General features: G+C 42.3%; 1 protein-coding gene across 1 annotated transcript in view; it reads left to right on the top strand.

Moving 5' to 3' along the window:
- The window catches only part of Cubn (cubilin), a 206,479-nt gene extending 204,138 nt beyond the window's left edge, over positions 1-2,341 (top strand). The window contains exons 66-67 of the mRNA XM_034510433.2: positions 180-415; positions 1,851-2,341. Coding sequence (XP_034366324.1) covers positions 180-415; positions 1,851-1,958 — 344 coding nt within the window. The 3' untranslated portion in view covers positions 1,959-2,341. The remainder of the gene's footprint in view (positions 1-179; positions 416-1,850) is intronic.
- Positions 2,342-11,448: the final 9,107 nt, after the last annotated feature.

Here is an 11,448-nt window from a genome sequence, read left to right as displayed (position 1 = left end):
GGAGGAAGTAACCTTGGTTCACAAGCCATTGGGAAAGGAATATCCAGTGGGAATGGGCCTAGAGGGACTTTCAACCAAGAGGAGGGTTTCCCTATTGAGCGCTTCCTACATTTGTGGGAAAGCAAGCTGGATAACCATTATTTTGCTAAGTGGAACCTTTTCCCATTCTTTCCTTGCAGGCTGTGGAGGGACTCTTTTGGGCGATGAAGGTATATTCAGCAACCCTGGCTTTCCTAGCAGCTATGCAAACAACACTCACTGTGAATGGACCATCGTAGCTCCTTCTGGAAGGCCTATCTCTGTTGGGTTTCCCTTTCTCAGTATAGACTCTCCAGGTGGCTGTGACCAGAACTACCTCATACTCTTTAATGGTCCAGATGACAACTCACCACCTGTTGGACCGTTCTGTGGCATTGTGAGTAAACAAGCATTTTTAGATTTTCATATGTGATTTTTAAACAGTGAAGGTAACTATAGGCAAATGCAAAAAACAAAAGTTGCAATTCAGTGGTTTTCTATTTTGGGAGCATGAGCTCTATCTAGCGGTAGATATGTCATATTACAGTTACCACCAAAACTACAAAATCAGACCTTAGGGAGTTAGGGCACTGTTTCTAATTTTTCTCCTCTTTATTCGCACAGCCCTTTGAATCAAACTGGGCAAGAATTATAATCACTGAACATCTAGAGAATTAAAAAAAATATATAACTGATTTTAAAAGTTGTAAAATTTTTATTTTTAGAAACATTAGAAAGTACATTCAAAATTTAAAAGTTTGACAATTCTATGTATTCACCACTACCTTTCTTTGAACACCTACACAGATTTGTATATTTGAATCCGTACACATATTTGCACATTTGAGCACACATATTTGCATATCTGAACACATACACATATCTGCATATTTTATACTGTTTATCACTTACCAATCCTCCATTAACATTGATGAAGAAACATTTTTGATGTATTATTTTCCATGTTATCTGAGTACAGCCTGGATTACTAAACAAGCTCCTGTGTTGGAAAGTAACTTCTTCCCAGCTAAGGCTCTGGGAAACATTTGCTAGCTATATCTTAATACAGGAAGCTGGTTACTTGGGGAGAGATTTTGACCTTGGGACCAGTAGGTACTCTGTTGCTATTATACACAGGATAAAATAAAAGAGATCACTTTATGTTATCTTTGTATGGCTCCTTGTGTAGATTTCAGTGCCTCCCAAGCAGTCAGCTCCATTTGAGCCCACAGTTGGCAGCCTGTGCTGTAAGAAGAACAGTTTACTCTGGACTTGGCAGATGGAGAACAGAACTGGAAGGTGGATGAGTCCCCCTTGTAGCCCAGTGTCACCCTAAATCCATGTAGACAATGGATACTCTGTATCCGTTATCAAATTGTACTCCTTCCCATATGTCATGAGTTTTCATTTGTTTTATTAACATTTCACAATGGTAACCCATCACATTAAAGCATAAGAAGAAAAGAAATAAAAATAAAATGCTAACATAAAATACCAGCAGCCCGGCTGTTGCATGAGGATCTGCATGTGCTTTATGTCGCAGCAATGACGTGTGTCATTGTTCAAATTAGTTCAGATACATAGAAAATAAGAGACCAGTGAGACCTTATCATTACCTCCTCGGCCACTGCCTTGCAGCCTTCTGTCTCTGGAGGCCTTCTTTCATATTAATTAATGCATTAATCATCAGCGCGTTACATCTAGAAATATATGTTGGCTCATGATTAGCATTTCTATAGGGTTTCTATAGGTAATACTTTAAGTGTGCTGATACTTCTAGAAATATGTTCGATTTTAAAAAAAATAACCTTTCTTCCCCTTCTCAATTTCAGGACAGTGTGGTAGCACCCTTTCATGCTTCATCAAATCAGGTCTTCATAAGATTCCATGCTGAGTATATGACACGTCCTTCGGGGTTTGAAATAATGTGGAGTAGCTGAACCCAGAAAGCTGTATGTAACCCTAGGACTCTGGCGGGGCCCTGTGCTGTCAGACACAACCCTGCATAGAACTCTGCCATTCTCATCCCCATCTCTGCCTGTGTCATCAAACATGGACTGAGCTTCTATGGCCTTTAGCAGAGAAGGTGCATGACCAATTTTATACATTCGGTGTTCTGAAGGCAGAGCATGGCTGTTCCACTCAGGTGTGCATGCCATCCTTACTGGATGCACCATTTAGAGGACATCTTTTAAAACGATCTTTAAAGGGTGGCAGTTATCCTGGCACATTGATGTACATTTTTAAAAGTTGGTGATACAAATACATGTATTGTTTCCACTTAACAAGTCAAAGTACAGGTAATAAACATTTCTTAAAGCTGTACAGTTCCATTGTCTCCATTTTTAACCCATCGAGATCAGGTTTTCACTGTGGCTTGGGCTAGAAGATCTACTGTGGCCTCTGAAACTGTTCTCCATTTCGAGCTCTGACTTCTTCTCCTTACCATACTGAGTCTCCCCTCTGATCATTCCCAGGACTCTGTGCTAACCTGCCTGTTGAATGTCTGCACACCCTCCACTCACTTTTATTCATGGCTCCACTGTCCTAGAATGTCCCTGTCATTTTGTGTTACATGTTGGTCACAGCTGTACTTCTGTACATGAAGGCTGCTTCTTTCTTCACACGTCTATCGTAAGAAAAGGTTTGTTTTGCTCACTGTTTCAGAGGGTTTGTTTCCATCACACTGAAAAGGGCATGGTGGACCATGCAGTAGGAAGCACATACTGTACCACTCACCTGCAGAAAACCAGGAAGCAAAGCACTTAGAGTAAGCCCCAGTGCTACAGTTCCTCCTGCCCAGCCTTTTAGGGCCTCTACAAATAGCGCCACCAGCTGGAGACCAAAGGTTCTGCAGCCTCCACAAACAGCTACACCAGCGGTGGGCTCAACTAACTGTTCAAATCCAATAGCCTCGAGGGGCCATGCCAGACTCAAACCACAGCACATTAAATTTTCAGAAAAAGCCAGCCTTATGCTCCATTGCACAGCAACTGTTCCTCTCTTTAGCTTTGCACACACCTTTTTTCACACAACTTGAGCCCTGGTACTCTGCACGGTGTACTGCCCACATAGTACGGAAATACATATCATATTTCTAGCCTGGTAGGTACACCTTCAACTCACGCAGGCCATCAGTTCTTATTATATGTGCATTTTATTTAACAACTTTATCTTACCCTTCATGCCTGATTTCAAGCTACTGCCATAACAGGCAAGGAACCAATGAATATTTGGTTGTAAAAGTTTGCTGTTTCTGTTTCAAAGATGTTAGTAAAAGGAAATTCTCGAAGAAATAGTGTTCCAGGAAAGAGCATGCTGTAGTTCTGAAGCCCATTTTGTTTATTTCTATTCAAGTTAAGCCAAGAAAACAGAGCATTTTCTGTAGACAATTGTATGTATTACCAAGTATAAAAAAATGTACAGACCCACACACACACACACAAAAAAAAACCTTGCATACATCAGCTTGTCCCTGAGTTGTAGGGATAACATTTCTAGATGACTGGTGTGTACGAAGTTGTATATGAATTGTCTTAGGGTGTGTGGGTCCTGTAAGCACCATCACCTCTGGTGCCCTACCTTGGAAGCACACCCTGCAGCTCTGTCAAGACTGAGAGCATGGTGTTGCCTCTAGGTAAGTAACTGAGAGAGATGTTCCCTTCCACAAGAAAACCAAGTGCTTTCCATGGTCTCCAGCAGATCAGACAACTTCATAGAAAGAAACTTAGTCCAGGTTAACTATGTACTTGCACTGAATGGAAATGTTACTTCAGCTTACTTTAACACTCAAATCCTGGAGACATTATTTCTGTATGGGACAGAGAGTGGCACCAATGAAGTGTTATCACCTTAAACAGCTCTGCTTCCATTAGCTATGCTTATGTCTCCAGTCTGTGGATAATGCTGTGCTGGAAGCGTTATGTATGGTAAAGCAATGAATGACATCATTAAATCCAAAGGACTTTGACAAGCTAAACAAGGGACCAATTGCAAGACCAGATTTTTAAAAGTGATCCGTGTATGACATCATCCATGCATGACATCATACTGATCTGGTTTTTGGCACCTTCTCATGTCTTTCACATGGGTAGTCTCCCTCACATTCTGTGCCTTAGCAATGTGTTTAGGAAGACAAACAAGATTATGCATTCACCCCCACAAAGAGAGCAAACACAACCAAGGTTTTCTTCATGGTGATGAACCTGTTGAAAACTCAGAGTCCATTTCCCTTTTGCTGTGCACACAGAACTTATGCCTTTGGGGTGGCTCTCTGACCACCTAAATACATCTCCTCAGGCCTTAATTGCTACCTTGGAAATATTGTCGAGCTTCACCTCTGTTTTAAAAAAATAAGTTTTCAACTTTACAATTACATGATAATATTGAGTATGCTTTCTTCAGTTCTATAGTCACACTTCCTGGACATAGTAGCGTGCATCTTAGAAAAGCATGGGTCACTCTCTGAGACACCTTCAATCTGTGGAAACCAACTGAGATAAAGCTGTCTCTCTCCAGGGAGGCCCCATCCCCTATTTGCTGGTTCTGCTTTATAGCTCACTCATTTATGTTTGTTGAATGTCTATCATGTGACATGCATCAAACGCACCAAGGAGAAAATTCGGACAAGCACAGAGCTCCATCAGCTCATCAGCTGACATCTTCCTGGTTCACAGTGCCCATTTCCCAGTTCCATCTTGCCTGGGCTCTTTAATGAATCTGAACAGTCTCCCTTCCCCCTCCCTATACTCCCCCTCTCCTCTTCCCTTGTCCCCCTTTCTGAATCTTTTCTGCTCTCCCCTCACACCTTTCCTTCCCTCATTCCTTTTCACATTCTTGGTTTTCAAGAGTCCTTATTTGTCGATGCTGTTGACCCCAACTTGTCCCACCCATAGCCTCAAACTAAAACCATCCTGCCTCAGCTGCTTCCGAAGGGCTGGATTACAGGTGTGTACTACGATGCTCTGCCTCGGTGTTTTTATCTGGTGAAATTTATATTAAGTCAACTCCTCAGAACAAACTGACAAAGGATTATGTTTTTTTTTTCTCATTCTGAGAGTGCTTCACCCTAAAGCTTCAAAACCCTGGCAAGCAAATAATTAGTTGATAGTTCCACTGGCATTCTAGTGCTTAGATTACACACACACACACACACACACACACACACACACACACACACACACTTCTCCATGGTCTCTGCATCAATTCCTGCCCCCAACTTCCTGCCTTGATTTCCCTCATTGCTGAGCTGTGACTAGAATATTGTAAGGCTGCAGACTCTTTTCTCCCCAAGTTGCTTTTAGTCTGGTGTTTATTACATCAATAGAAACCCTGACTGAAATGCGCCCAATGGAATCTCTTTTGACTTTAGCCATTCTTGTGAAAAACACTCCTAGGGAAATACAAACTGTAACATTTGAGATCAGGAAATACCATAAATGTGGGTTTTATAACTCATAACTTCCTATTACATTTCAACTTCAGTTACCAGGAGGAATTTCTTCAAAAGTCTTCCCCATAGTTCCAGGGAGAAGATTTTAGAGCAGCTCTTACACTATGCCATGTACAGGCGCTCCCCATGTGACATAAAAGAGTCATCACCCCCCTTTACAGATGGGAAAAATGAGTCTCGGAAATGAACATGAACACTTAGGGACAGAGTTGTGATTCTAATCCCTTTAGCCATTGGGAAAAGAGTCTCATATCCAGTCCAAAGGATTAGGCATGACTTATTAAATATGATAGTTGATCTATAACCATAGTGTCTTAGTTAGGGTTTTATTGCTGTGAACAGACACCATGACCAAGGCAACTCTTATAAGGACAACATTTAATTGGTGCTGGCTTACAGGTTCAGAGGTTCAGTCCATTGTCATCAAGGCAGGAGCATGGCAGCATCCAGGCAGGCATGGTGCAGGAGAAACTAAGAGTTCTATATCTTTATCTGAAGGCTGCTAGCAGAATGCTGGCTTCCAGGCAGCTAGAATGAGGGTCTTAAAGCCCACACCCACAATGACACACCTACTCCAACAAGGCTACACCTTCTAATAGTGCCACTCCCCATGCCGAACCATCACACATAGACACATGTTGTAAAGATCTATGTGTCTGTCTGGTGTGTGTGTGTGTGTGTGTGTGTGTGTGTGTCTTGTGTACCATCATGCAAGTGCCCATTAGTGACTTTGGAGACCAGAACACATCTATCTAATTCCCTTAGCTGTAGTTACAGTTTGCTGTGAGCTGCCCAGCATGGGAGCCGGGACCTGAATTTCAGTTCTGTGCAGGAGCAGCAAGCACTCTTAACCACTGAGCCATCTTTTCTGCCCCTCCATTGGAAAATCCAATGGTGCTAAATGGGATGAAAAAATCATTTACTATTGTAATCCTAGCACATTATAAATGTAGGCAGGGTGATTGTCACAAGTTCAAAGACAGTCTTGAAGGATAGGCTGGCATGGACCACATCCCAAAGTAAGTACTGGGTTCACGGAGCTTCTGTGCTGGTGAGCAGACACACAAATCCAGAAGTGTTTCCACTTCCAGCCTATTTCTCAGACTCTTTCTAACCTTGCCCTATGTACTTCCTCATTAGGCTGTCCTTTTGTGCTTTTATTTTACACTGTAAGAACACAATTGTATTAATTACTGTGTTAGTCAGGGTTCTCTAGAGTCATAAAAAGTATGGATAGTCTCTATATAGTAAGGGAATTTGTTATGATAACTTACACTCTGTAGGCCAGCCTCCCCAATAATGGTCAGCTGGGAATGGGAAGTCCAAGGATCTAGTAGTTTCTCAGTCCCACATGGCAAGTAGATTCCAACAGATGTGCTGGCAAGTCAATGCAAGCAGGCAAAGAAGCGAATCTTCCTTCTTCCAATGTCCTTATGTATGTCTCCAGCAGAAGGTATGGCCCAGATTGAAGGTGTGTACCACCAAGCCTGGAGCTGGGACTTGTTTTGTTCTAGGCTCACCTTGAACTCAGAGATCTCTAGGCCTTATTTTCCTGGGATTAAAGGTAGACAAATTACTGTCCAGAAAAGGACACACTAGCAGAATAGTCAACTGATTATATCTGCCTAGACAGAGTAATCAGCCCTTAATAATTCTGCAGCACTAAGGTCTGTCAGATGATCCTGGGCCAAAGGCAGAAGAACAGATGCTTCAATGTTTTGAAGTAGAAAGAGTGTCCAGGTGTTCAGCGGTCTCTATAAATTGGCTAAGTTTTAGAAGCTATGCTTTGTGCTTCCCACAATTATAGTTAACTCAATCATTCTGGATTTCTGACAGGGTTGAAAACTTCTAGCCTCATAGCCAATCCTGGCTATTTACTTTGAGAGAAATGATTTGAGTGGATGGTCGTCAGCTGACATTCATTCTAAAGCCAGGTTCAGAACTAAATGTTTCAGTCAGGATAGACGACAGAGGTGCTGGTTAGTCAACAAAAGGATGGACTGGGTATTAGGACTATCTTGTACCTCACTCGTACAAATTGGCATAATTATGCTCTAATTGTATTTTAACAGGAAGGGTGATATGTAGGAGGAGCTAAGGTGGGAGGAGTACTGAGAGGAAGAGATGGAGTAAGAAGAGGAGAAGAAGGAGAATAGAAGCTAGGTGATGAAAGAGAGAAAGAGAGGGGAGACAGGGAGGTAGATGTTCATGTATCTCCACCAGTCAAAGATAGTGGTTATATCTAGGTTGGGTAGTGGGTTACACCTCTGATTGAACAATACCAAACTTATAAAGCCTATGATTAACATTTTTTAAAAAAATGTATAAATGCAAAAAGGAAAAGGGGGCATGGGATAGGGGCTTTCTAAGGGGGGGGTGGGGAAAGGGGGTGGCATCTGAAGTGTAAATAAAATATCTAATAAAAAAAAAGGTGTGTACTACCTTGCCTGGGCCTAAGCTTTTCATAGCCACTATGCCTCAAGATCTCCATGCCAAGATCCAGGTCATAAACTTGTGACTTCCAGCCTCAAGATCTGGATCACAGGTGGGCCCTCCAATTCTGGATTGTAGTTCATTCCAGATATAGTCCAGCTGACAACCAGGAAGAGCCATTACTATTACCTTCACATCACCATGACAGTGAGAGTTGGCTCACATTTCAGAACTCCTCAAGCAATGATGGCAGGGGAGGATTCAGAAGGAGCAGGGGCTCCTCATATTCTGGGGGACCAAGAGGCAGAGAAAGCAGGAGAGCAAACGGAAGCTGGGCTTTAGCTCAGACTACACCTATTGTCCTACCTTTTCTAGCTGGTTGTCCATCTTCTGAAATGGCAACACTGGTAGGGAAATCAAGCGCTTGGACATAAGCCTGTGGGGGATCATTCAGACTCTAATGACAAGGATTATAAACTAGTGTGTTCCTGTGTACAGTCCTAGAATTAACTAGAGGGAGTGGATTTGACAATCTTATTTATAGCCAGCCCTCAGAAGCTCTGATGATAAGCCATTTACAACTTGAGATCTGTAAACACTTGGAGTGGAGGAGTCTTGGGCATGCACTGACCCCCCCCCCCCCAATTTGTGGGATCTGATGTTAACTGCATCTGTACAGTGTCAGAATTTAGATAAACTGTAGGATGAAGCTGGTTTCTGCTGAAGAATGGTTTGGGACATGGGAAGGGCCCCCTCCAGCAAGTTTTGGGAGCACAGTGTGTTGAATGTTATAAGAGTAGCAAAAAAGCAGTTTTTTTTTTCTCTCAAATCAGGGTAAAACATTTTCTAATTTCTAGAAAATTCAGGAAGTGGATGGAAATGTGTTGAGAAATAAAGGAACTTGTTTCCCAGATAATTTCAAGACAGAAGCACAACAGAGATGGGAATTGCTGGTTCAGGAGTTGTTTGTGTGTGGCTGGCAGTGGTAGTGGCATATGATGAGGCAGGAAGTGGTGGAAACACAATAGTTGACCCTCATAACCACCATTCCCCTGCAACAGTAAAGGCAGACTGGGAATGACTTTCTGCACAAAACTGTGTTTTTGTCTCTAAAGAAACGTAACAAGTAACTCAGGGAAAAATGAATGCAGACTTAGAGATGGAAACAAACCCACTTAAAACAGTGAGAGGGGATCCGGAAACAACACAAATCATCCAGAAAAATCCGATCAGGTCCACTAAGATCAATTACCAGAAAAGACTCCTGAAGGACCAATAAGAGGAGACAGTTAAAACAAACTGACTTAGCGAACAGAGGTAAGGTTAAACTTATTGTCCTCAGATCTGATGAGAAAAAGAAATATCCATTAAAAAACAGCAGGAGACTGGTAGAGAAAGAAGGGAAGGTCCTGATGCAACAGATGTGTTGTGCTCATCACAGCTGCTTCAAGGATGCACTCACCTGGGGCAGCGGGAAAGCAATGTGAGGGCAGAGAGAGAAGAAGCGGTCTCAGGCTAAGGGGGTGGGGTGGGAGGTGGAGCACTTAGAAATCAAATCTTCTTTCATTTGACTTTGAACTTCAGAAGTATGGCATTTTGTTACACCAGTCCTAAATGAGCTGTTAACTTATATAGTAAAACTATCTCCATCAGAACGTCCAGAGGGGGGAAAAAATCAGAAAGCTTTTAAAAGCACTACTACATATTGATGCTTTGGGCTTAGAAGACTCACAGAGACTGAAACTGCAATCCAGAGCCTGTATGAGTCCGTGCTAGATCCTTTGTATTCATCCTATGGCTGTTTAGCTTGGAGTTTTTGTTGGCCTCCTAACGATGGAAATGGGGCTGTCTCTGACTGATTTGCCTGCTCAGGAGACTCTTTTCCTCTTACTGGGTGGCCCCTTTCAGCCTGGATATGAAACCATATGCCTAGTCACATAGCATCTTATGATGTATTCTGATGCTACCATTAGGAAGGCTTGCTCTTTTCTGAAGAGAAATGGAGGAGCAGGGGATTTGGGGGAGAGGGGAGATGAGAAGGGGCTAGCAGAAGGGAAGGCTGAAGTTGGAATGAATTATATGAGAGAAGAGCTTAAAAAGAGAAATTTAAAAGATATTGAAGCTTTAAAATATTGATGGTTCAGGGAAATTGATATATAAAAAATGCCAGCAGGTAAGCGTACATAAAATTATGAAGCTAGAAAATCATAAATGGGTGTCAAATTGAAGGTAAAGAGATGTCTATTTACATAATTCCATAGTATCCTGTCTTGTAGCCTTTAAACTATAAAGGGAAAGGTAGGAAATGTAAGTGAAGAAAACTGACAGATTCTATATTATTCAGACAACCATCTACATGAACAGGATGCACTGGGAAAGATGTTGTTTTAGTAGTATCTCTCAAAAATTCATAATTCTCACCCAATTTCAGAGAAACATACTACAAATTCACAGGCAGCCGGAGTCTGGAGTCTTCGAACTATCTGATTAGTGTTCTCAGCAAATGTTTAGCTTAAGAAGTGAAGAGGCCTCGATAGTGCAAGTTGCCAGAAGTGCAAATATTCCATCTGAAGTGTTTAAGGAGAAATCTCTGCTTTCAAATTCAAAGCGTGGACCTTTCTTCTATTACCCGATTGGCTCATTGATTATATTTGTGTCTCTAAACCTGTGCATGTCTGTCTGACTGCTTATCTATTATGTACCTAATACCAGGGGAATAATTCTGGAATCAGTCCCCATTTCATAGTGTGAAATTGACATTAAGATTAGTTTTTTTACTGGGTCATCAAGATCCAGTCATTGGGAGGTAGAAGCCAGGAGGAAAGTCAGTCTATCTGTCTGTCTGTCTGTCTATCTATCTATCTATCTATCCTATTTGAAGAGAGTGGGAGAGTGCTAAGAGCCATGATTTCACGGTTCATGGGTGTAAACATCAACTCAGACTTCTGACATAGTTGTGGTTTACCGTTAGCATTTAACCCTAAGGGAGATAGATTCCAGTTTCCAAGACCAAAAGATCGGGGCAAAATAACTAGACACAGAAAACTGTGAGCTTCCAGCTGAGGACACAAGTTTCTGGCCGAATCTTTGTCTTCAGAAGCATTATCATAATCCAGACCTCATACCTCATACCTCCTCCAGATCTGACAGCCAGGGGCACAAGAGGGACTCACGTTAACAAATCTTCGAGGGAGGGGGCCGACAACGAAAGACGCAGGACAAAGAGAATACCTGATTTCTGGGTTTCCTAGGACTCTATTCCAAACTCCTTAAAACAAGCCTAGTCTGCATTCTCAAAGTCTATTTCTGTTTGAGCGCCCAGCTCTAGAATCCCCTGCTTCCGCCCACAGAGCTTTGTCCTTCACCTAGCTTACTGAGCATGCGCGAAATTTAGACCACATGCACTTTGCTGAGTCCAATCCTAGTGCCAAATCCAAAAAAGATGGGCGTTCCTCAGAGTAGGGCGGAGTTTCTAAGCCGAAAACGAGTAGGATTGGTCAGCCTCGGGGTCCACTTTCTTCAGTGGGCAGAGCCTCGCCGGGAGC

Source organism: Arvicanthis niloticus, chromosome 8, assembly GCF_011762505.2.
Source record: "Arvicanthis niloticus isolate mArvNil1 chromosome 8, mArvNil1.pat.X, whole genome shotgun sequence".
Lineage (NCBI taxonomy): Eukaryota > Metazoa > Chordata > Mammalia > Rodentia > Muridae > Arvicanthis > Arvicanthis niloticus.
This window is presented reverse-complemented; position numbering and strand designations above follow the sequence as displayed.